This window comes from Fulmarus glacialis, unplaced genomic scaffold (assembly GCF_000690835.1).
Source record: "Fulmarus glacialis isolate BGI_N327 unplaced genomic scaffold, ASM69083v1 scaffold9685, whole genome shotgun sequence".
NCBI classification, from domain to species: Eukaryota; Metazoa; Chordata; class Aves; order Procellariiformes; family Procellariidae; genus Fulmarus; species Fulmarus glacialis.
This window is the reverse complement of record NW_009212341.1, coordinates 111879-139560: the sequence shown is the minus strand read 5'-3', so window position 1 is coordinate 139560 and position 27682 is coordinate 111879. Positions and strand designations below refer to the sequence as shown.

Below are 27682 nucleotides of genomic sequence, written 5' to 3'. Positions count from 1 at the left end.
TCTTCCCCTACAGCTTGCAGCGTGTAGGCGAGCTAAACAAAACATCTAGCTTAGTACATTTTATAAAACACCCTGGCACTCACCTGAAGTAGCATGTACTAGGAAAATTATTCACCCAGTCCTGGCTTCATTCGGTTGGTTCTAACAGCACCCGAACAATACCATGTTGTTGTTGTTGCACTTAAGTCTCCCATTTTGGAAAGGCAATGGCTTGAGAGATGGAATGCACAACTGGAACCATGGAGTTTGTGGGTTCTAATATTGATTGTCTCTGTAGTTACACAGAGATCGTTTCTTAAAGGGGGAGAAATGGAAGCACAACTAAAGATGATAGGATCTCTGCCTCTCATCTGGGGATGAATTAGTAGCTCTCAGTTGTCCATTGCTTTACACACACACTTAGAGAAGAATACGGCAAAGCGGTATTGTTGCTCACTTCTGCAGCCTACATAGTATTGTTTGGGGAGGAACAGCTTTTGGAGGTGTAATGAATTATTGCATTAAACTCTGCAGATTTACGGAAAAACTTTGAGCAAGACCCACAAGGGAAGGAGGTTCCCATCGAAGGGATGATCGTTCTCCACTGTCGGCCACCTGAGGGAGTCCCTGCAGCTGAGGTGAGGCTTTGTGCAGTGTCACTGCTGATGGCTGATGCCTCCTGGGCTGGTGAGAAATGGGGAGAGAAGCAAAAAGGGCTTAGCTACCATGTGGTTTTCAAGGTCCAGCGTTGGTGACAGTGTTCTTCTCTCACAAACTGCTTTACATATGTATGTTTTGATTATATAAGTTTTTAAAGTATGGCTTTTTATCAGAATTCAGGAATGTTTGTTGAAAAAATCCTAGTTTTCATACAATTTTCAAGTTTTATGCTTACAAACTGGAAACAGATTGTTACTTATTTTCTCAGAAATTACTTTTCTCATTGAAAAATAAAACAAAGAAAAACAACCCTAAAAATATTCTGATAAATTGTTGGTGGAGAGAGAAAATCTGCTGCAAATAATAATCTGGCGGTTTTTTGCTTAGCTTTAAACATGCTTTTTGTCAAGACAGTTGAATCTTAACAGGAAACTAATGGGGATGCCTTAAAATGATAATAGCCAGGCTATTCTTGGGGGAAGATGTTCTAAGTGGGGTGTGTTTAAAAATCTGCTAGAGAGGCATTAAAAAAAAAAAAAAAGAAGACGACCTGATGGTGGCAGCTAGCATGGCATCACACTGTTCTTACCTATCAAAAAGTAGACTGGTGGTGGTAGTCTTCAGCCAGTGCTGCCATGGCAAGACTGAGATCAGTAGTTGAAATCTGACTCTTGTGTATCTGGGTGAGCTACAGTCACCACATTCAGGCTTAGTGTAGGCTCAGCCATAGGGCTAGCGCGGCAGAGCAGCCCCGGTAATACTGTGCTGTATTTCTAATTGCACACTCTGCAGTGTGCTCTTTAGCATCTTTTGATGAGTAAGACAAATAGTATCACTCAGAAGTTATTTCTGCCCCTTATCTCCACTATTGCTGTGATATGTTCTAATTGAAGGAACAAAAGAAGCAAGAAAAAAAAACTCCAAAGAAACGTGTCCTTTTAGTTAAGGAGAAGCATGTTGAACAGATGCAACTGAAAATAAAGAGAGAAGAAATGCAGCAAACTGGGGTGCAAAATACACTGAAAATCAGGTAGAAGTGTTAAAAACCAAAAGGAAAATGAGTTAGAAATAAGAATGGTGAGTAGATGAATTTGTATCTAGGCATCTAATGTGCATTACTCTGGCATTCAAATTTCTGCTACTACATTCTCCTCAGCTGTGCATTATTTTTACTCATGTTTAGTTTACTAGAAAAATGGATACTGCATTACAGAGAATTGCCAAAATTATTGAAATGTGTATTCTGGTAAACATATCTATTTTGTAGACAAAACAAACTTCCAAAGGTGTAATTGCCTAAACATCCCTGGTCTGTGAGGGATTCACTGCCCATACTCTCTGCAGAGGGGATGGTAATCACTGCCTGCAGAGACTCCCCAAAGCCCAGCCTCAGTGATCTTTTTCTCTCGGACAATGTGCACTGCTAAACCGGGTTTTCTGAATGCATATCCCTCCAAATTGCCAGTGTATCCTGTCTCAGGTAGGTTTGCTATCTCTGTGGTAAAAATTTCCACTTTACTTATTCCTTTCACCCTGCTTCCCCTCGTTCCACAAAATTAGACAGCTTTTATAGTAAAACAAGTGAACGTTTATTAATAAAATGCCCAAAATCAAGTGCAGAGTGCAAAGGAAAAAGGCTGGAAACAAGCAGTTACAAAATGAAATGAAGAGTGACGTGGCCACTACTTGACAGCAAAATATCTTTCTTGGCTGTGGGAATATACCTGACCTGCAGTCCTGGTGGTGTGTGTCAGCCTGGGGAGCTGGGAGCTCAGTTTTCATGGAGGAACTCTGCCTTGTCCAGTGCCTTCTAATTCTGGTCGTCTTCCTCTTCTTTCCCCCATTCTCCCTTCCAGGCGTACTGCTCTAGGTCTCTTTCTGTCCAATGTGTAAGCACTATCAAAAGCTAACCAGTTCTAGTCAAAGCTGGTTGTGGATTCAGCTCTCTTTCACCCACCAACACTTTTTTTCTCTGTTTAGTTGCCTAATACACACTCTGAAAACTTTGTAGCCTTCAAGTAGTCCTTGTGTCTTGCATTACACTGTATGCTCACTGAAGGAACGTTCTTTAATGTGGTAAGGATCCAGTACCTTCCTTAGGAGATTATAGTACATTTTTCTACATTGACTATTTTCATAGTCTGAAGAGTATGCTACCATGTATGTCAGTTTGGTTTTGATACTGATTCTAAAAATGTAGCATTTAAAGGTGAGCAGAAGGTTTTCATGTGAAAAACTATATAAAATCCGTGTGTTTGCTTTGAGACCAAAAGGAACAAATTATGATAGGTACACTTTTACCCAACAAGTACGGTTTGCTGAACTGATTGCATACATTTGACTGTTTTCCAATTTCTGTATAGTTAAATAGCCAAAAATGCTATCTTTGTTGGAATTCAGCCATTTGGGAAAAAATGATGATTCTCAGTCAGCACTGAATTTTACTGAGAATTTTAGAATTATTTGAACTACACTGCTTTACACTCAACAATTAAACAAAGTATCTGTCTTTTATGAAAGTTAGGAATTATATCCAATGAAAACCTGACATTTTAATTGCTTTCTACAGATAAAATTGTAGAGTTCTCAATAAACCCTGATTTACTGATGTTGATTGTAAAATTGTTATTGCTGCTAATAAAGCCTGTAAATCTTAACAGGTCATACTTGCTTTGGACAATAAAATTTCACATAAAGGCTCAGGATGCAAGGCTAATTCTATGCTCATCAAGGTAAACAGTCCGCTGGAAATAATTCCGTGTCTTTAGAAACTGGGTACCAGATTCAAATAAGTAATGGCTCTGGTTTGTGGCAGTAAGCTTGAGGTTATGAACTCTTTTGGTATTTTCAAGTTAAAGATGACCTGCCCTGTTAAACGTGGATGAGAAATAACTGAGATAGCCAGTAAGTCTTGCTCAATAACTGTTATGTGGGTACTGAGAAGTGTAGAAGGTTTCAAAACCCAGTGCTGGCAACAAATCTATGGTTCTGATCCAAGAATTTATTTCGTTAGAGTTTGGATGAAGCCCTAAGGCTTGAAATAACTACAGACAAAGAAGCTTGTCTTCTCTTTTATTAGATGCAAAATAGATGCTAATTGTGGCATTGTTGTTTTTTTGTTTGGTTGTTTTTTTTTTTAATCCATGCTCAGTATGGACCTGGAAATGCAAACCAAAAACAAAATAGATAGGACGCTCCAGCCCCTTTCATGTTACCGTGCCAATATCCGTCTGAATCCCTTGGGAAGATTTTGATTATTCCATCAAGTGCAGAAGTTCAGGAACATTATTTTCCCAAAGAGCACACATTTTCTGTGCTTGCCATAGTCAACAAGTTAATCTAGCAATTTATTTCTGACAATGGCTATGAATGACTGATATAGTCAAACCTCTAATCATGCAATGCAGCTCAGTAAGAGGCAGACACTTTACAACTGGAATGAAATTTAAGTTCAGCTCAATTATTTATGTGAGCCTGCCCCATTATCAAGAATATAAATCTTCATCTCTGGAATTGTTTTTCTGCAGCTTAGAGGTGCTGAAGATTTCTTAAATCTAAGGATAGAAGCATTAAAAGTAAATGTTCTTGATCTACACCATAGCTTAATCTGAAAAATCCTGTCATTAGTCCTATAAGGAGCAGAAAGCAGCGATATTTTCTAGTGATGGCTGACATCATACGTTCCTTGGAATTACCAGGAGGGAGAGCCTTTCTTTCCCACTATTCCTTTCCACATTTCTAGTCACTCCTCAAATATTTTCACCTAAGTGATTTTAGCCACTGCTAATGTTTCCTTGTTTAAAACTGAGTGAGTGGATCTCAGCAGTTCTTGGTAGGCAGAGGTACTTGTTACTAAATATATCCGCATTTCCCAGGCATATTTATGCCATTATGTGCCATCAGCGGCAATCCCTTACTGTGCTTTTGTGCAGGAAAAAGTGTTTAACGGGATAGCAGCATTAGAGGTCCACATCTGAGAATTCCTGGGCTGTCATCACAGTCAGCATCTTTGCCAATAGTGCCTCTAATCCTTTTTTTTTTTAAATTTATTTTTGGGGTGGGACACAGAGATCATACAGCGATCAAGACCAAACCTGACAGAGAGGGTCTCTAGAGAGAATTCCTCTAGATAAGTTTAGTGTTGTTGGGAGAAATTTCTGTTTCTACCATCTGTTCCAGAATGAGTAAGGCTTCCATATCTCATCACCAGTAGCAATAAAAATACCTGGATTAAATTTGCTTATATGCATTAATTTCTGCACACAATACGTATAAAAGCAGTTAGGAGAATATGGGTTAAAGGTTTGGATCCATAGATTAAATGTATATAAACTGTATATGGCTTAAAACTTGGCTTGTATAAATTAATTCACAAAGAATGGAAGCTCATGTGACATTGTCAAGGCTCTGCGTGCTCATACAGTTTAGTAAATAGTCTTTAAGCTGAATAACACATTAGTGAAAGCAAACAATCAAGGAGGATTACAAATAAAGAACAGCAGTATTCTGATTCAGCTTTAATGTTATACAGGCATGAATTGGGAGCACCAAATCCTGCTGAGGCAAGCACTGATTTTAATGCTCCTTTGAAATGTACTGTACTGTCTTGATTCATTTAGCAGCAAATTTCAGTTGCTTGTGTCAGCCTAGTCTTAAGTAAAAGACATATAAAGGAGCATCTCTCTAAATCTGCATTCTCTTTCCAAGAATTTGATTACACTCTTCATGGAGCCTAAGTCCATCTCTTGTGCATGAAATACTATTGAATGTGCCTGATTTTACTAACAATAAAACCTCATGTAGCAACAGCAGTCAAGAAAACCGAGTAACTGAGGTATTACCTATTCTTTTACCCTTTCAAATAGTTTTTTAGACAGCCTTCACAAATTATGAAACTATTTTGAATTCTGTATGGGCAGGACAGGCACCTACCTCTAAATATGGTAATACCATGTACTATCCCTTGGAGCACCATGGCTCTGCTCCTAGAATGGGCTGCCTTTCAGTTTATGTGCAGGTCCAGGTCATCTGTCTTCAGTCACTCTGTAGCTCAGCCTGTATTTCTGTCTCTGCAGCCGTTGTTAGCAGATTTCCCATCTCCAGAGTTCGCCTCTATGAAGAAGGAACATGAGAAAATTCTGCATATCTCTGCTTTGGGAGGTGAGGGCTTGGGGCATTCTAATGTGGTACTGCATTACCACAGCAGTAAGAGAGTAAGAAAACCCAAATCCTGACTAGGCAGACTGGAAAAAGGTTTTAAATCCTCTTCTCATGCATTCACATGGCAAGCAAAACAGAGCTGGTGAGCAGCTGTGCTTGCAGGCATCAGCACCCAACCCAAATAAATTCAGTTTTTTAGGAGTTAAACATCAAAATAAAAAAGAAAATCCAGCATTTAGTAGAGCATCTGATAATCCCCTGCTGTGGCAAATGTTGATTTAAATATAACAGAGTCTCTGCTGGCACAGGCTTGATGGCACCAGAGCCATTTCTTTCACTATTGATGCAGAGTTGGCCTAGGGAAGAGACAGTTCTGGCTTTCAATCCCCACAACAGATTCTCCCCATAGATATGTTTATTAATTGTGTGCAATAGAGGCCTCATTTAGCTTGGAGTGTATGCAATGAGGCAGTTGTATAGTATAGGAATCGGCTAAACTCTGATGCTAGGTGGCTACCTTGGGCTTGGATCTCTGGACCCAATTTTTGTATTGCTGAGACTGTTTCACTTCATGGATATCAGAGGAGGTACTTCTGATTTTCATTGGCATGATGAAAATGAGAAGAAAGGGGGGGCTGAGTTCTCCTCTCAGAAAATGGAGGAGAAGTGGAGTTGAATATTGAGTTTGCCAGAGCAACATCTTTAGCCTTGGTACTGATTATTATCTGCACCTCTTCACAAGACTAATCTTGTTCACTATATACAGCTTATTATTTCGGGAATATTTTGAGGAAATTTGTGAAGGGAAGAAGGGCTTTACTCTATTAAAAAGATGTTTTTAAAAGCAGTGTATTTGACAGTGACATAATACATGATGCATTTCTTCAGGCTGCATTATCTGCTAGTCTGACTTACTGGTAGCCTCCTTTCACAGACTAACTTCTGTTATTAGAAAAAAAAAATTACTGCAGCTTAAACAAATATGGGGTCTGGTGCAGAGCAGCTTAGCTTAGCGGAGGCACTACATGCCTGTCTAGTCATGGTAACACCTTGGGCTAGCGCATGGCTACCCGCCAGGCTCTGTGAGCTCAGATAGCCCATCGATTCATCAGGTATATCTGCAGATTCTTGTCCTAGTGGGCAGCCAGCCCCATGTATGACTAGCCTCAGCTGCTATTAAAAGTTCATCATGTTATTGAGGTAAAGTGCTTCTCATACTTGGGTTGTATTGTTTTTTTCCAGTGCACAGTGCTATGTTTTCTGTATGTATGTTTTGCACTTGTTTATTGTTGTTGTGTAAGTTTATTTTATTACTTTGCATTATTCCTAGGAAGACACAGCAGTTATTCATGGTGCACTCCTTTGTCTCACACCAACAAAGTACTACACTGGTTTTAGATGACTTTTAGATCACATCCTTAACCTATAGCTCGGCATTCAGCTTTAGCCAAGGCTCTTAAGTCCTGTGCGTGGCTTATAAATGGCTACAGTTCAGTCTTGAAAATGTGAAATGAAGACTGGCTGGAGCAAAAGAGGCATAGCTTAGCCTGTTTTAAAAAAGAGAGGACGTGTTGCATAGTGCCTAATGTAGTTCAGTAGTCTCTCTGTTTACTTCCCCACCCCTGCTTCTCAAGTTCTCAGGCATTTTCTCTTCATTCATCCCAATCCTGGAAAAAGGTTATCAAGAGGCAATTGTGCAGTCCATCCTGGGATCACACAAGTAGTAATATGCTGAAGTCAGAGCTTCAGTGTGTGGTTCAGTCAACAAGTGCTATAGATTGATTTTGCTTTCTGTTCGTGTAATTCTGATTTCTTTAAGCAGTGCTCCATTTTATAGAGTGTAAGACCTTTTGTTTCTTCTCCTATACATCTTCTCAAGTGAGTTTCCTGACATATTCTTTCCTTATCTTCTCAGCTGACCTTTACTTTTATTCTTTCTTTAAATAGTTTTTCTCTAGTCTGCATTCTCTTCAGTTTCTTGAAACTCTTCTTTTTGGGGGTGGGCGGGGGGGAAGACATCAGAAATAGATCCTTCTTTTTGCTGCATTTGACAAGCTTGCTGCTCTTCGTGTGTATGCTGAGAATTAGCAATTTCAGTCTCTCCTTCATTCTGTTTAATACTTTCTCCTCCTTCCTCCTTCTGCATCTAAATAATTCTTCTCTAAAGCATCTACTCTTTGAGGTCCTTTTTCTTTTGTTCACCTTCAGTATAAAGCTGGCTTCTTCTGGGGCCCCTATGGGTGTAAAACAGCATTTGCGTGGTTCAGATTGCGGGGCTAGGAAACTACAGTGGGATTTTGCACTTGATGGCATGTATAGTCTAATGATAAGAGTTTTAGATGCTACCACATTATCTAAGATTCTGTAACCCTTTGCATGTAGGTTCACAAAGATGTTTAAAGGAGTTAAACATGTCTAGGTCCCTAAGCCAGCCAGCCAGCTAGGTCCCCCAGCTGCTTTTTACAAAACTCAGCTTTAAATCGATACACAAAGTGCAAAGCAATCGAGATGCAAGCTGTGAGTTTCTAAACGGGTATTAAGCCCTCATCCTCGAGAAATACATGTTGTACTGCTATTTTCTATGTATTACAGTCCTGCCATTAACATGATATAGTGCTGTTCATACCTATTACCTTGACTATATAATGCAACTTTGGTAAGATTTCATATCCATAATGCTGGCAGGTTGGTAACGCTAATCATACCTTAGAGTTTTCCTGTACTCTTGCCAAAGGTTATTTTTCTTTCTATTAATTTTAAGAACATACTGAGCGCTGGAGTCACTGCCTCTCAGTGACACCATCATTTACTTTCAAAGTGAAACAATGAAGAATGTGGACAACTTGATTCTGTCATTTTATGCAGCTCTGTACCAGCTCAGGTGTAGCATCTGGCATCAATATGACTAATAGACAGAGTCAGCAAACAGAATAAATTATAACATCCTCTCAAGTTCACTGATGGTAATTCCTTCTTACTGCCTGGTTCTTGATAGGCATGATGTTGCACCCCGTGACTGTTGTCAAACCAGTCTTGAACTGTAACCTGGAAAATACTTGGTCAATACACATTTAATTAAGTTTAGGATAATCTCTGTTCCATATGTTCTACCTTATTAGTGCTTCAGAGAGTAAAATATTAATTATTTTTGGTACAGGAGCAAAAAAAGTGCTTGCTTTTGTAGCTAGTAATCTTTTTAGACAGCTGGTTTTAAGTTCCTTTCACTATTTTGGACAGGTGGTCTGGTATGTTGGAGGCATATTACTACTGAATCTTCCACCAGTGAAAAAGGGCTTTAAATTTCTCAAGCTGTCATGGGTTGTCCTGTTTAATTCAGTAGACTTAATAATCAGGTTTTTAAATGTTTCTTTAATTGGATAGTGAGTTTCCATATTCTGTACTGACGTTAACCATCAGAACGAGTTTCTATCACCTTCTTGAGACCTGTGTTTAATGTGAACTTAGTATATCTTAAATTTGAAGAAGGATGTGAAACTGATAGTCCTGTAAAACGGAGCACCTTCTAAAACTGCCAGTGAAATGCACACAGTTGGCCTGTGGTGAATTTAACAACTTCTATCATCATTGGTAGTTACTGTAGATTGATACTGTTTCTTAGAAATGTCAGTCCCTTTGTATTGAAGTGCAATATAAACCATGATATTAGAGATAAGTGTTTATAAACCTCAGGCTTTCAAATAAATAAAAACAAAACTAAAAAATCTTTAGCTTACTAGAGTCTGTTCGTCTTTACTAGAACAATGCTGCAGTTCTTATGCTGCTAAATGTGACACCTGTGGTTTTGTGTTGAATATGGTATTAGCTCAGGGGACCCAATTCCCAACTAGAAATGTCTGATGGGTAACAGTATTGAAGTCCATTGTGATGCATGAGGTGCAAATCTGAGCAGAAGCTGACCTTAAAATTTATTCTAAATCCCTTTTATTATGAATAAATACTCTCTGAGACTAAATCTCTGAATAGCTCATATTTGAGCATTAGTAGCAACTTGCAGCTCTTTCTACATCTACTGTCTGATTTTGGGTTTTTTTTTTTGTAAGAAATGGGCAGCTGTTGTGCTAAACTATTACTGATGAGTATAAACTTGTGTTGAGTGCTCTGCAGAGGCTTGTGGAATACTCTAAAATATCTTCATCATTTAATATATGTATATATTTAAGTTTTAAATGTGCTGTATCCAGTGCTACTTTTTCAAATGTTTAACACAGATTTTTGACATTTTAATGGACTGCTGTAGATGTTCCAGTGAATATCTGCATGAGTTCTGATGGTTTATTTACTGCTATAGTTTTTAATGGAAATGTAAAAACATTTCTCTTCTGGGCAGTACATATTCTATTGCAAACACATCAACAAAATGTGAAACTCACATAAAATTCAAAAGCTGCAAGTATTCCAAAAGTAGTGAGAGTCATTGCTGCCTATTTTACATAGGCTTGTGTATTTATGGGACTTGTACACATACAGTAAAATGTAATATGGCAGGATAATGGTATTGTAGTAAAACACTATGGCAAAAAAGGCTGGTGAATTATAGTCTTCAATGAATCTTATTTCTAGTTATAGAAAACAGAGTATGATTACTAAATGCAAACAGCATGCATTTTATACAGTTAGTTATAGATCTTGGGTCTTGTGTCTGGAATATCAATATTTGCCTTACTTTTAAGCTACGTTAGTTACAAATACAATAAATGTGTTTCATTTTTTACTGACGACATTCCACTTTCAAGACTGAGCTTGGGTATGTGCAATATGTCTCAATGATTATTTATCTACATGTAAACTCTTCGATAGACTGGTTTTACTTTTAAGCAACCACTGCAGCCGACATTCACATTTTTAAAATCATAAAGTTATGGGAAGCTGTAAGAAATTTAATAGTTAACTTAGACATGACAAAATTAGATGACATTGTGTTTGGAACAGTGACATAAATTCCTTTTACTTTGTGAAGGAATTGTGCAAATTCTTAACTCTTAGTAATGAAAAGTAGGTTTCAACATTTCAGAACCCCTGACTGTCTCTCTGTAGTTGGTAGCACACATGCTGTTAACACTCTAAGGTCTCTAAAGGCCCCCGCTCTGCGGGAGGGAATGTTGTCTTACAGTTCAGATCTTCAGCCTTCTACTGAAGATTACTCCAAACTGTTAATGAGGAGTATTGTTTCTGGAAAAGAAATTGGTCATATTACAAATCCAAGTTTAATGGTAATTGCTAATGTCTCTAAACAGATACATTCACCTTGAAATAGCGCATGCTACATTATGATGTTAGTAGGTCAGACTTCTAAGCTATAAAGGTATTAAAATGATTAATAAGTTCTTCTGAGGGCTACCCTTAGAGTAGGGCATATGTAACCTTCAGGTCATTTGGGTGACAGCCAGCTGACAAATAGAAGATCTTAAAATTCTGGTTGAAGTGGTATGTATACTCTATGGTATTGCTGTTTATGAATTATATCTTTAAAATACTGACATTTCAGGAGAAAAAAAATCCCGTATTCCAGAAGCAACATTTTAATGACAATTCACATATATCCCACAGCATTTTCTGGAGATGTTAAGAACTGCACAAATATCTAACTTATGAGTGTTTTCCATGTAGAATTGTATATAAGATCACTTTTGGCATAAAGTAGTAAAGAATTACGAAGTACAGATATCACTTTGGAAGTCATCACACATATGAATGCAAGAAACATTTCCAGAGTCAAGCCACATTGTGTGAATCCTTGAACAGATCATGATTTTTCATAGACTTAATTGTCTAAGTCTGTCTTTGGGGAGTGAAGGTTCTGTTAACTACAGCACCACTTGCAGACTGAGGACCAATTATTCATTTAGGGGGAAAATAAGTATTTGTTCCAGGTATGTACATCATTACTACTTTTTTTCTGTTACTCCTCCAAGAATCCAAAGAAATTCAGATTTTTTTGTTGGACACTGTCCAACACTGTATGGTGAAAAATGCTACAGATTAAAGCAGCAGTTACTAGGCTAATGAAACTGAATAGCTGCGTGTGTGGACAAAGCAGTTTTGAACCCACTTCGAACATAAAATTCCATTGAAGAGTCCTTGCAGATTTTAGAAGTATCAAATTACCTTCAAGTAATAGAAGTATCAAATTACTTTAATCTCCGTTTATCAGTTCTCAGCATACCCTGCCGAATGAAACAGAACAACCTCTAAATATTGATTCTATTCTACTGAAACGATGCGGCGGCTTACTCGTAATTGCTCATTTAATTATTCTAGTAATTTCTTCTCCAATTTTATTTGCTCTGCGTTTTAAAATTCTGCCATTTCTCTCCATTGCACACAAACACACACAGACACACAAATGTGCCCTGTTCAGTTTAGATTTTTAGCTGCTTTTAAGAGCAACTTCATCATTTCCATTTTTCATACTTTATGCTGTTGTTATGGATAATACATGACATGCTGGTCTGGACTGATTGTGTTCAGAACATGACAATCTAATAATATGTAGGGCTTCTTTATTCTATAAAACATCTGCTGAATTAAAGCCTTTTTGTTTAAGCCTGTGACTGCTTCATAGGAGCATGGACAACACAAAAACAGAATCAAGATTTAGTTTATTTTATATGCTGTTTCATCTTTGGTCAAACCTAGTATTCCTTCCTTCCCTTCATCACCTGTTGTCTTTGAGAGAAATGTCTGTGTCGGTATTATCTTTCTGTCTTTTTTCTTAAAGTACTTCATCTTCAATCCCCCAAACTTTTTTTTTACTCAAACTAGATCATGGATTAGGTATTACAACAGCAGTTGAAATACACAGAGTACAGAGCCTGGAGTAATATTCTGTAAAGGTTCAAACAAAGAACAGGTTTCAAAGGCAAAAAAGGCTTGTGATTATCAGTGCTTTAAAAACCACTTTAATGCTATTGCTCAATATGCTAAAAAAAAAAAAAAGCCTTAGATTTCACAGTTATTCTGTGTAAGCGGGGAATAAAAAGGACATGGTTTTGCATAGAACTGTGAGTCTTTTAAATATGTTACAGATATTTTTGGTGGGTTTTGTTAGCTGTATACATTTCAGGGCAACACAACCAATTACATGAATTGGGATATCTGGTTGTGCAACTTAGGTTAATGGTGAGTTTATTTTTTTTTCTTTTTGTTTTGTTACAATTGCATTTTTAAAAAATTTTATTGCTAAGCTATTTAACATTGAACTGGATATATTTTGTATGCTCTTTTTTGGACATTGGCAACTCTGAAATGTTACGGAGAGCCCATGTTACCAATGCAATGCTTTTTTTCTAGTGTTTGTCCTTGTTTCCACTGCAGACAGCTGACCAGCAAACAAACATCCCTTTCAAACCATACCTGAATGAGCAAACAAGGTCAGCCAGGTGTGCTGCATGAGCCACACTTAGCTGGCTATTAAGCCTCCGCATACTATGTGTTTTAAGACTTTGACTGTCTTATATTGTTTTAAACTGTGGCATTAACAATGAGTATTTGAGTCAAGAGGAATTTCTAAGTGGTTTCTTGTACGGATGCCCTGAGCATTTTTCATGTATTCACTGTTGCTGCGCATTCTTCAAGCTCATCATAAAAGACCCGCCAATCTCCATAGGCTAACATATACATAGCCTCTCTATATACAAAATACCTTGCATTATGTGCGAGCAATCTCAGGGAGTCATAGATTGTATAAGATCTGCGTAAAACTGACCTATTTATTTGGACACTCTGTGTGTTAGATCAATGCTTGTTCTCATTCTGTAATACAGCTGTCACCTAAATTTAGCTTCCACACCTGTGCCTAAGATGCAGTCTATTTGACTGGACCAGTCATTCATCACTGGTGTGCCTGCTGGCCAGAAGAAATACCCAATATACCAATGTTGTGGAAACCCTGCTTCTGATATGTGTTTATCATTTAGTGAAAAAATAATTAAGTTCCAGGTAAGCATGTTCTATGATTTATCTTGGAAATCAAGCTCAGAGGTATTTAGCATGGTTTGAACTCATGTACTTTACCATGAGTACGCAGAACTCTACCAAGTTGCAGTGGAGAGCTATTCCTTTAGCTGGAAGCCGCTATAGCTTTTTTATTCCCATTTAGACCAGCCACTAGAGAGAGGAGGAACACTTACACTGCATTAGTTGCCTTCTGCCATCCTAACATGCAGTTTGAGATTATACTCCTCTCTTCATTATTCTGCCATTGTGCTGTTTGAATGCGTTAAATCTGTCACTTCATTTTTTACCTGTACCCTTCTTCACCTGTACCAATTACTTGAAACAATGGCATTTGTCAGCTCTCTTCTTGTCTCCTTAGGGATATCTCCAGGTGCCTCTTTTGCTGATTTTGTACATTTTGCAGCTATTGGAAGCATCTTAGTTCCTGCACATATACCCTTTATTTGAAAAAATCCTTGGACGTTCTCTCCAAAATGAGTATATGTGCTGGATTTCATGCAAGCAAATTAACTGTGTACTGTGTTTCCTCCAGTAGAAAAAAATGTTTTTTTTCCTTCTGGGATTTTGTTCTGTTCTAAGTAAATCAGTATACCTCAGGAGCTACTGAGGTCATGAAATAGAAATGCTGGAGCAAAACACTTCTGAATTAGATTGCAAAAATGAGGGGGGAAAAAAAGAAAGTGAAATAACTTTGTAGTTCCCCTGAATAGATAATTCCTTTTTATAAAGACATGTGCTTTGGGGCTTTTCTTTTTTTGATGTCCTGTTTTGGAGTGGCATATATTTTTCTGGTACTTAATGTTCTTAATTTTGAATGCTTGAACATGAAAGGATAAGTTATAAGAGTTTATCATTATGTTTATAATTATAAATAATAAAGGTAATTGCGTGAAAGAGTCCTACAAGGATTTGGAAACTTTACTGTGGTGTACGTTTTGACCGAATAAGGTAGTTGGAGGCTTTATCAATACTGGCCTATTGCTGAATGACTGTTACGGTTATTTAGTGCTGTGTTAGTGCCTAGAGGTCTTGTTTGTTTTTTCTGTCCCTGATTCCTGAAGGTTAGATCTTCAGCATGTTTGGCAATCTTCTCCTGATACTTACAACTTTATTATACAACGGACCTGCTGTATTTCTGAGTCTGTGAAGAGCATGTAGCACTTTTGCACAATACTTTCACGTGTAGCTGCTTTTGTTCCCTTTTCAGTGGGATTCAAACTTCTGAATTTGAATGCTGAAAGCAAAGGTTTGTGAGCTGAAGGATCAAATCTATTTGGTAGAAGGCTGTATTATCCTCTGATTGTTGGTGTATTTATGTACTTTTACAAAGACCTGACAATGTCACGTGGGCAGCTAGAATTCAGAATCATGGTATCTTTTGCTCAGGGAGTATTGTGAAACGAAAAGATGCAAGGGTCATTGGGAAGGAGAAGTGTGGCAGAGCATTTCTCAAACCTTCCTGATTTTATGCATTCAGAAACAGGCAGGAAGGATATATGACGTCTTCAAAGCTACAGAGAAAACTTCTCTTAGAATTGGTTTTGGTTTTTTTTCTAGCCAAAGTAATTCAAGATGTCAGGAACATATGGTACAGTTTGTGCTGGAGCAAAAGAAGGAAGGTGCATGAAGAACTGCAGGGAGGATTGAGTGAGGGAAGGAACAATCTGCTAGGAGTCAGTTCTAGACTGAGTGCGGGTTCTGGGAGAGCACTGCTACTAACCAGGACAAAACCATCTCTTGGGCACAGCTTGCATGAAGTAAAACAGACTGCATTAGTGATTTTTGATCCTTTCACCTTAGCACCCGGTTTGCTAAATTGCACTCTCACAGTCAGAGCAAGAGCAGCTGGTTTACTGTTAATTGTGACTACTGCACTAATCAAGAAGGGGAGAGGCGAGAGGGGAAAACGCAAGATGTCCTCGGAGTAAAGTGTTTCCGTATCTACTACACTTTAGTGCAGATTCAAATGTCATCTGCTAGAAAGTGAGTATCTTGTGATGAACTCATGTGCTCATAGTATTTTTTTTCCCCCCTTAGTCTGTTAATCACCCTTGAAGCTGTTCTTGCTCTTCTTTTTATTTTTGTGATTTCTGTGCAACTGAATTTTCCTTTTATGTCTAAGGAAGCTCCTCTAACAACTGTCTCCCTCGCAAAATGAGAAGTCCCCAAATATGTTGATCTTTTCTGATCAACCACTTGTCTTCTCCCACAAGCAAAGGAGATGTGTACATGCCCTTATGTTCAGTTTTTGCTAAGATACTTATGATTTCCCTGTTCCTATCCAAATCTTGGTTTAATCGCGGATTTCCAAACACATCTATCTCCTGAATCCCATCACCAACACACACACTGTATGTACTCCTAATGCAAACACATTTTTTCCTTTCTCTGTGTATAGAGACATGTATATATGTGCGTATGTATGTAGGTACAATGCAGCTGGACTAACCTTGATGTATATCACAATGGGACAAAAGGAAAGCAGTACAATCTAATAATTATATGGTGTTTTGTCCTACAGCAGTTATTGGGAGCTCCACTTAGAGATACAAACATAAGCTTCTAAGAAGAAAATTTACCCTCTTATAGATAGATTTCTTAACTTCACAGGAAGGGGAAAACTTACATCCTTTTCAAAAAAAAGATTATGCTGTTTCAGAGGTGAAAAGATTGTTGATACGCAACCAATCTGGTATGAGGAAACACCCACTGGTAGATATCAATTTCAGTATCTTTAATAACTTCAAAGTAGCAGTCATATTTGTTACTGCACTTTCTAGTTGTGTGGGTTTTTTTTTTTTTTTTACAACATGCCTTTTATGTTTAATGTAGTGAGGGTACTCTCTATTCAGATTCTGCTGATGCAATATACTTGTGCTGGTCCTTTTATCATCTGGAATAAATTCATTAGACTACTGTGAAACTGAAATGCTGTAACATTAAAGGTTTAGAGAATGTTTTACCTCTGGACATAGATCAACATCTTTTTTAATTGCAAACAATGTTTTAAGAGAAAGTCGTAAGTTGCGATTCTGGTGCTCAGTTGTATTTAGTATGCATCTGGTGATGCAGCATAAACGTTACACATTTTTTAACTAACAACTATTTCTTTATAGTGTTTGAGTTAAATACTTTTTCCAGGGTGTAGAAAAAGATGATTAATTAATGGATCTAAAGGATGTTTCTGTTAGTAATACCTCACAGTTACATTCTTGAGATTATCATATCTGATGGCTACTAACAAAAAAGAGCAACATTATGTATTAATGATTCCCCATAACTCTTAAGAATAGTAAAATTATAGCCTTGTTTGCTGTAATGTACAGAACAGGAGTACAGAAGTTGCTGTGATAATCGAGATGAGGAGGCGACACAACCAACCAACTAATGACAACTAACCAACTAATCTCAGATATGATTACTGAAAGCGAATAATAGAGACGATAGTTCTAGGCAGGGTCATATTCACACTTACTAGTGGGCTATCTGAGCAACACTCCTGACACTCAGTTTTCAAAGACTTGGACCTTTCTTCTCAATTTTCTTGAGACCAATAATCTGAAGCATGGGTAGTGATACTACTGGGTTTTTGTAATGCCGTGCAGTGATGTTTGTTCAGAAGCAGTTAGAAGTGCAAGAGAAGAGATCGCTTTATTTGTACTCTTTGTTTTCAATTACTGTAAGCTTTCTGTGATGATTTTCTTATCTCTAAGAATTTGGTATAAATGTGATGCTGCCTATCAGGATGCCATGTTAGCAAAACACTGTAAACATCATTTCCAATAATCTTATCTAAAAATGTTTTTTCAGCATCAACTGCACTTATAATTACTTTCCAAATGTCTGTGCATTCAAAAACGAATCAAACCTCATGGTGTGGCACCATGAACACCCTCCCTGGAGCCTTTAGCTGTTTGCTTCTTTCTAACCATCCTTATTCACAATACTGAGAAACATATAGTGTGCATTGCATACTTTTAAAAGACCTGTGGATTACTCTGGGTTTCTAGAAAAAGAAGAGCTCTAGATGAGTTTCATCTGCTCACCTATATTGCTGAGCTTTATAGTCAAGGGACGAGGATTTGAGTTTCAACTAAATCCTTTATTTCTGCTTACCATAAAATAATTTAAGTCAAGTTATTTGTGTGCACTGCCCCGCTGGAAAACTACCATATAACCCCACATAATAACCTTTGGGTTTATTAATGCTGATTCATTCATAATTTTTGCATGGAGGTAAAAAACTCCAAAAATAGGAATAAATTTATTTTGGGATCTGATTGTATCTTTAACAATCAGACAATGTACCATTAGCAATGGCGTATTTAGCAATGTATTTTTATAGCAATGTTTTAAAATAGCATGTCTGAGTCAACTCCTTGCCCATCTTTAGCATTATAAATTGAGATATACATACAGGCTGTCACCTTTCTCATTATACTTATTCAAAAGCATATTTTAATTTTATTTTGACTCACCCCCTCCCATGTTAGCCTTTTTCCCCTCTGGATTTTTCAGCAATATGAATTTTCGGTTGTGATTTTAAAGCACACAAACAAAAATGCTCATTGCAAACTGGACATAGCTTAGAGTATGAGCTATGGTATATAGTATGCCATGAGTGAGTATCATCTCTCTTGGCTTCCCTTGCTATTGGAGATTTATGTAGCAAATACACTAGCTGCATGTCACATAAAGTGAAATAATAAGAAAGAAAATGTGCATTAGCAGCATGCAGCACTTGAGTTTTCAGATGATCCTCTTGCAACAACTGAGTGCATCTCTTCAAAGAGTGATGTAAACAACCTGGTCTAGTGGAAGGTGTCCCTGCCCATGGCAGGGGGGTTGGAACTAGATGATCTTTAAGGTCAATTCCATCCCAAACCATTCTATGATTCTATGAAAGAGAAGATTCCTGTGCTGCTTTCCACAGTACAGTCAACAAAAGCCCAGGCTGATTTATAAGTTAGTGTGTCAGATTTATGTAATGAGATTATATATTCATTCTAATGAAGGAAAAATATGCTTACCAGAACAGTATGACAGCACTGTGATTAAACGATTTGGTAACAGTATTCCCTCAGTGGATTTATTTAAAACAATGCAGCAGGTACAGTTGACCTGCTTCTTGTGTGTTGCTAGCAATAGGCTCCTAGCAAGGAAGATTAATGTTTTTTGATTGTGTTGATAAAATAACTATGTGATCATAAAGGTAGATATGAGTGGTTTGTATCCAGCAAACTGGCTTTTGTTTTTTATTAATCTCCCACAATGGTTTATGCTGATGGAGGCTTCTCCTACTTATTTGTTTGAGTCTTAGGGTAGAAAGCAAAATAAAACTGTAACAAAGATATGCTGCTATCTTAATGCATTACTGTAATTGGAGCACCTACCCTGCCTATACTCATCCATTCTAACTGTAACATCAAAGAAGATTTCTCCAGCTTAGACACACTTGAATTTTTGGAAATAGGAGTTTCATGCTACATCTGAAAGGAATTGAAAGGAATGTATCTTTCTCTCTTCCACTAAACATTATAGGTCACTGAAAAAGCCATTTCTAATAAGGCTATTAAAGATTGGGGAATATGAGACCTAAATCAATGATAAGATAGAAGGAACTTTTTCTAGCCAGAGGCCTGAGTTGATTAGTATGGGCGGGAATATTCATAAAAGCTAACGTTAGCCTAGCAATACAATCTCCCTAGGCTTGCTCCTAGAGTCAGTGGAGAAAGTGTCAGAAGCCTGATATACCTGCTGTTAATCGTGATGTGGAAGAGAATCTATTGCAAACATTTTCTATAAAAAGAAACTTTTCTGTGGAAGAGAAATCAGCTTCAAACATGTTTTCTTCTCCAGTTAAAAACCAAAAACTTTCAGCTAGAAATCAGATATTCTGAGTTTTAGAAGTTCTCAGCCTTTTTCTTCCTTCTTTTTTAATGCAAAGTCAGATTCTAGAGGGGAAAATATGGTATTGCCTAGTTCTTTTGTATATATAACTGTTATTTTTCTTCTTGAGGAGCTAAGAGCTCAAGTAGAGATGCCCTCTGTATTATTTGTATTGAACTAATTAAGTACCTTCATTTTGCCACAGCAAAAACGGTAATGGAATCAAGTTCAAGATAACGTTCAGTGTTCTGCAGTTGTTATTACAGCAGTGTAAGAAGAACTAAGATCCAAAAAGGTATCTTTAAGAGACCTGTTTTAATGACTTTTTGTCGGTTTGAATAGCTTGGTTCTGTCAGGTCAAAATTTCATGTGCACTCTATTGAAAGTTGTGGGGGAGGATTGTTTAATTAAAAAACAGATGATGGATATGTCAAACAGGTATTAGAGACAAAGGACACAGACATAAAAATGTACCTACATTCCAGATTATTTCTTGTTACATTTTCTTTAAATGGTCTATGTGTCAAGATATCTGTCTCTTTTTTTCCCTTTCTGTGCCCCAACACACTTTTTTTGTCCTCTGTATCATAGGAATCTTTACGTTTATCTTTAACATATATAGGTATTTTTAACAGCTTCACACTAAACGTGTTTCTTGGGTAGTATTTATTACCAGATGTAGAGTTCTGACCCTTGCAAAGTTACAGCTAATGTTAGTAATGACAAGACAATGTGCACCTTCAGCTAGAGTAGGCAGATTTATGGAGGAGAAGAAGAAATTTGAGAATAAAGAAATCAGAACAAAAAAATGCTTGAGAAATATATGAGCCACTGACAAAATGTGGGGCTACAAAGCACTTCATCTCAGTTCATTGGTTTTAAATTAACGTCTAGTCAGGTGTGGCCAAATATCTAAGAAATATTTACCATCGTTGTCAGTTGTAAACTTGCAAGTTTACACTCCTTGGTGTGCTACTTCTGGTTTTGTCTGGTTCACAGAAAGATAGTCTCTGCCTCGCTACAAGGGAAGTATAAGATATCAGAGAACAGAGTTGTATTTAGTGCAGTTATCTGCAATCTCACGAGCAGCAATATACCTATTTATTCGTTGCGTTCTCTACCATACTTTCTAAACACTAGTCTGTTGTACTTACATTTAAAATATTAAGTGAATCTGGGACTGACAAAACAGTTTTATCCAAAAGACACAAATATTGGCTTGTTCTCTAAGAACATAATGAACGGTGGGTATTGGTTTAAAGGAAGGTTATGGATGTGTTTACTACTCTATCTGAGAGAAAGAATATTTAAAAGCTGTAAATTGACCATGCTATAAGAAACATTTGTGCTGCTGTAAGTCAGGTGTTGACCTTTCCTATCTTAAAATCATGAAGCGTTTATCTTGCATCGAGAAAGCAATTGATTCTCTCTTCAAGAGGAGTTGACATTCTAACTATATTATCTTTGATATATATGTACTCTGGTTATTGACCACATGAGAAAGTCAGATGTTGTATTTAAAGGGCAGGATAGTATAATCTAAAAAGAGGAGTACCAAGGTCTTTTGTCTTCTGACCTACAAAATTATCATGTGTGCCCACAGGAACTCTGAGTTGTATTGTTCCTGTTGGGTATTAAATCTCTTTATAGTCTCAAACAACATAGGCTAGAAAGAACAGAAAATTCAGTCATGGGCAGCCAGCTCTCAGGATGTTTAAATTAGATTGAGCAATTGATGAACTCCTCTTAGTGCATCGAATCATTTAAGGCCTGTAACTGATATCTGACCTACTCTCATCTTCAAGGTTTAAATAATAAGCTTGGTATTAAAAACAAACAAAGAAAAAAGTAATTTCTATCACTGCAAATAATAATATTCTTTAGTCTTACAGGAGGTTTAACAGCTGTATAGCGTCCCTCCCAAATTTGGCAAAGGAGGAGTAATGCTTAGCCAGAAGAATGTTATTTCCTCATCTGGAGTTAGTCAGCTTTTCTCCTTGAATTACACAGATGGTATCTGTGTATCTATCACAGTGCCTGTCAAAGGGAAATAAAATGCTCCCAGTGATACAGCTACCAGGCTCAAAAGCAGCTGAGATTTTGGGGTTTTCCATAGAAGCCACAACTGTAACCCATAAAAGGGGCAGAGTTTTAAGGGAACCGTAGCAATCTTTGCCAGAGCTTTCCTACAGTCTCTAACTCAGCTATGTTCCTGCCTCCATCAATATTCGCATGGATATTTGCGAGTCCCCAGAGCATTTGAATTTGCTATATGGCATCTGGAAGATGTATGTCCATAGCATCTGTACGGATACATATACAAATAAGGCTGACATGCATACGTTATTTATTTTGCACATACTAAGCACAGTGAGACTCCATCATCTGCAGCAACTCAAACAGCAGTTGTGTTCCTGTGATGTGAAGCTGACAGGCTGTTTTAATGTTGTATACAGGAGACAGAAATATGGATGACTTGGGATAAGCTCAAGAGAAAGAGAGTTTGCTAACTCCCGACGTAATCTACCTAGGATATGGTGTATTTAACGGACTTTACTTTGATAATGCTGTAAGCTGGTCTTTGATAATTGCTTTCTGTAACTGGAACAAATTTATGATTATGCTAATTCATCTGCTGCCACCCAATATGTAGTAGCTGAGTTAATCCATATCTGCCCCTGCATTTCTTTTGTAGATCATTACGTGATTAGCCTTTGTTAGAAATTGATGAGGGTATTTTAATTCTGAGCAGATTTAATTTCAGGGGGAAAAAAAATCAAGTATCTTTGTATAAACTTATAGCATATTATAGCAGTTTTTAAGTCTAGTTCAAGATAGAAACATTTAAGATCTTCAGTCAGACTGATTCTTAAAAAAAAACTTACTTCATTGCGTTACAAGCAAATGTATGACCTCCACTGAGGATAAAGCGAGGGAAGTTAAATGCTAATGAGTTTTGAGTCTACCCTTCAGGCATTGCAGGTTGGCAATTCAGAACACCATGCCTCATTTCAGTATGGAGACATTGTAGGTTTCTTTGTTGCCTTTATTTTGCTTGGTTGGTTTTTGTGTGTATGTATGTGCGCGCTGAATTTCTCCAAAGGTTGCATCACTGCAAGTAACAACCTTTTGTCATCATGACTCCTTTAAATTTTTCAGTTTGTTCTATAAATTCATCCCTTCGTTCTCTCCCAAGCATTCGCCTGCTGAGGCAAGTCTGTTTTTCCTTCACGGGAGGGGGAGGCTGGAATTAGAGATGAGTATTCGCAGTGTCATCAAGCCTCCAGATATGCAAAAGGCAATGCATGCCCTCACTTACAAATCATCTTTTGATCGCACATCTCTCAACACTTTCATGTTTATGTTCCGTCTGTTTAATGTTCTCCCTTCACCATGATCATCATTCTTTTAAATGCTTTGCATTAATGTAAATGTTTTTCATTCACCAAGCCTCGCAGCCCTAGACTCAGTAACAGTGGATCAGTGTGCGCTGCCTCCTGGAAAAGTTGCCTACAGGAAAAATAGCCCGAAGTGCTGGTGGAACGGTAATGAGGACCTTGAGCCCTGCTCTGCCCCCCCTCACCGCCCCGCAAAAGCCCCTGACCTGATGAGAGTCAAAATGCAACATTTACATATATATACTTGTGAAATAATGAACTCTAGTAATATTAGACGTTTGTCATTTCTTTGAACATTACTGTTTGTCATTACACCACACATAAAGTGAGTTTAATTCTGACTGCGACCATTGAATTTCTGTCACTTGATTTATGCTAGTGCTGCTGTTCCGTAATTTAAATTGCATTCCTAAGTTTCTTTGCTGAAACCCTGTCTGATGATTAGTATTGAAGTTAACTGCAGAAGGGAAACTGAAGAGTAAATGGGTTACTTGATTGTTCCTTGTCTTACTCAGACCAAAGGGAAATGTAATACATTCAAAGAGATATTATTAAGGGAAGAGTTCAGCATTACTGGATTTAGTAAGGCTGTTTGGTTACAGCCCCAGAGCTGTGCCTGGCCATCTACAGTCGATACAGGTGAAAGTGCCAGCCGTGTCACTTAGCTTGGGGAATGAAAGGCAATGAGTGTGAATGCTAGCCATGTGATTTCCTGGGATGCTTCTAGCAATGAAAATTAGGATGCCTAAGCTCCTGGGTGTATTAAGTTCAGGACAAAGCATAATTGCATCTCCTAACAATACTTCTGGCGAAAAGTCTCCTCTGGGTTTACCTAAGTAAGTGTACCTGTGCCAGGCACTGCCTCCTTTGATGTCACAGGGCATACCTTAGACGCTCACTATCTTGAAACTTCACTCTAAATGTTTGTTCTGATGTGCACTGTAGCATACAAAGTCATGTGGTCCCAAAACTCTTTAAACTTTTGTGAAAGAGATTCTTTTAAAAAAAAAAAAAAGTTAAGATTTGAGAGGAAAAACAAAACAAACCAGCATTATGCCAGAGCTTTATAAGAATGCAGAAATAGACAGGTATGTCTTGAATGCTTAATGTGACCTCTGATGGTGACATTCTGTCTTTGTTACCATTTTTGGTTAACTGCAGTTTGAGGAAAAGAGTATATAGAGCTAAAACCTTTTAACTACTTTCAGTATGAAATGTATAATGTACTTCATACTCAGGTAATGCCTCTTTTGACAGATGTGTAAAATAATCACTTTATTTAATTTGATAGTCACCATGTAGGATAACAGTGCCACAGACCTAGATTCTTTCCAAGGTAAGTTCCCAGCTGACTGCTGTGGTGCTGGGACATAAGAAGCAGTGGATGGGTCGGTCACACACCTAACCGAAATGACTGATGCTACTGGAAGGGGAACCTGCTGTCTGGCATGAAATCTAATTGGCTTTGATGGTCAGCTTTTGCAGATTTGTTTATAAACTGGAAAATCTACAAATTGCAGACCATCTGCGCAGAACAGTGTGCTAATGAATGCCTGTAGCTAGCAAATCCGTAAGCTCATTACCACAAAGTTCCAAGTCCTTCCACAAGTTCCTAAATGAGGTTATTCATCTGAACTGAGATGAGAAGGGTTTTTGACTTCAGGGTACAGCCATACCTCCTTCAGGTAGAAAAGCTATTAAAATAACTTACATTTATTCAGTCTTTTAATAGAATCTGTTGATTCTGCTTCTATTTTTAATTTTTCATTTCTGTAACAGCAGCTTACCATGCCTTAACTATTTTTTTTTTAACGTTTCAAGTAGAGAAATGCCTTGCGGATAATTCCTGCATATACTCAGCGGTATGTTGGTTGGTGAACTAGAGAAGATCTATTGAAATATATTATACACAGCATTTCATGGTATTTACGTACCTTGACAACAAATACTAATGGTCTCTGGCTTAAGAATGTTTATGTAAACTGGGAATCTGTTATGATGACTTAACTCTTCCACTGTGTGACATGTCAAGCAATTTCATCCTTCTGTCTGTTTCTCTCTCAAAAAAAGTGGAATTAATACTACTTATTATGTGTCATCCCAATATATTATAAAGCTTAACTGATCATTGTCCAATTTGTTTGAACATGTAAAACACTGTATATCAAGAGTAATATATTTAAATATTTCTTATTCTCTCTCGGTTGAGATTTTCTTCTATTTTCTTTGAATAAAAATCAGCCTTTCTAAGTTACTAGCCCATACCGCCGCCTTCTGAGGTTTAGGGGGAAAAAAAAAGTGGCAATCATTAGCTGACTTTCACTTGGACTGCTAATCTCCATTGGTCATGTCTCTCTTTCTGCTGCTTGAGTCAAAGGAAGTATTTCCCTATCAGATTAATGAGGTCGTTAGCCCAACGTATCAAGTGCCTTTGTTTGGCTTTACAGGTTTACAGACTTTTCCCCGTTTTTTCATTCTCTTAGGGAAGCCAAAAGGGCTCTCCTAAATAGGACAATAATTGAATAAATGAATAGTCAAAATAAAAACAAAATACACAGTATAGATTCAAGAACAAATATGGAGGAAATAATAAGATGCAATTATTAAAGAAAATGCTTTCAGATTCAAGCTTTACTACTTATGGTGAAGAGACTCAGGAGGTAAATGAAATATATTCAACTAGAATGATCCAGTATTTTTTATCATCACTTCTTGATTCCTTGGATTAAATATTAAAGCCTCCTAACTACCTAATACCACAAGGATAAGTGTGATTAATTGTTCTCCTTTTTTCTCCTATCCTCTTCTTCCTCATCTTTCCTTCCTTTTCTCCCAGTAGAACAAAAATAACATTTCCCTTATAATCCACACCCTTGCAACTCTGAACGAGCTCTTTGCCATTTTCTTTTTGTTCTTTTGTTATTTGGTTTTTTATTATGTCCTAGCATTTCATTTGGTGTGCCTTTGTTAATAAGCTCTAGGGTCTTCAGAATAGGAATAGTTTCTTTTCTGAATTTGTGAATGTCTACCTTTTTGGGAATCCCATCCTAGCTTCATTTTTACCTTAATGTTTATAATAAAGATCACAATGACATTTATTAATGAAATCATTGAAATATAATTTGGCAGATTTCCTGCTTCCATCTTTTCTTTTCCTAGTTCATGTTCTTCTCTGCTCCATCCCTCTCCAGGTGGAATGGCTAAAGAATGAGGAGCCCATAGATTCCAACCTGGATGAGAACATTGACACCAGAGCAGACCACAACCTCATCATTCGACAGGCACGTCTGTCTGACTCTGGGAACTATACCTGCATGGCTGCCAACATTGTTGCCAAGAGAAGGAGCACGTCTGCGACAGTTGTGGTGTATGGTCAGTGAAAATGTGATAATTATGGAAAAACTTAGATGTGTGTGCTTCTATTGCTGGAGTACTTTATATCATACAACTGGTTCTAAACCAAATGGCTAACCTCCTTCCTGTTAGGATGAATTTCAGTTCTGTTGGTCAAGGCTGAGATCATGCCTGCATTTAGAGTGGTCAGAATTATGAGGTTTTTGTTTGTGATGGATTCCCAGAAGTTACGTCAATAATAACAATCCTTGCTCCAGATATTAAGAAGATCCAATTATAAGCTAAACACATAAATAAGTCTTGCCTGTATCAGGAAACCCTGAAGCACATGCCTAGGGAGGTACATGAAGGGCTGCCTTAATTGGATCTGTGGTACTGCAGTGTCCAAGCACTAACTAGTGAATCTAGTGTTACACAGCAAAGGACAGAAGTGCAGAACCATTGCTTTATTACCATCCCCTGTTGCTTCCCGTGTTTATTGGTGGAGGCAGAGTATTCCTAAATTACCCTTTTTAAAATAGTCTTGTTTATGATTTAAGAAAAGCATACTTTATGAGAATTGAGGTGCCTGCTTTTACTTCCCTCCCAGACTCTCTCAGTCATTGCACTTCTTAGCATATTACTCTTCCAAAACAAACATTCATATACTTGTGTACTGATAGGTAGCAATGCTCCTACTTCAGCTTGGAATTTACCTGTAGAATGTAAAACAAAATTCTGCCTTTGAATGAAATGATCTGATCAGATTTGTTGCTTGATGTCTCTTAGCACACCTACCACAACCTCAAGCGTGTTTGTGTTTTGCAGTTAATGGAGGCTGGTCATCATGGACTGAGTGGTCGAACTGCAATGCACGGTGTGGTCGAGGCTGGCAGAAGCGATCACGGACCTGTACCAACCCCGCTCCACTCAACGGAGGTGCATTTTGTGAAGGAATGTCAGTGCAGAAAATTACCTGCACTTCTCTTTGCCCTGGTGAGATATGCACAGTCTACTAAGGAGTAACTTTGGATGTCACATTTATGGGAGAGCTCTTTCAGTCTGAAATGCCAGGTAGACAATTGTGCTTTGAAGAGCCCACTGAGGTCAAAAAGGAAATTGGAAATACTTGCATCCTTGTTTAGACTACAGCTCAGAGCTGTAGGGTCTGAGCAGTAGTCACAAGCACCTGTGGCCTGCTCTGCCAGGTTTGTCAGTGCTTTAACTTACACTGCAGCTAACGAAATAATAATAAACCAGGAACTGGTCAATATGAAAAATCATGT

General features: G+C 37.7%; 1 protein-coding gene across 1 annotated transcript in view; it reads left to right on the top strand.

The window, feature by feature from the left end:
* Positions 1-27682, top strand: part of UNC5D (unc-5 homolog D (C. elegans)) — an 84362-nt gene that overhangs the window by 11109 nt on the left and 45571 nt on the right. The window contains exons 3-5 of the mRNA XM_009577853.1: positions 514-617; positions 26255-26435; positions 27225-27392. Coding sequence (XP_009576148.1) covers positions 514-617; positions 26255-26435; positions 27225-27392 — 453 coding nt within the window. The remainder of the gene's footprint in view (positions 1-513; positions 618-26254; positions 26436-27224; positions 27393-27682) is intronic.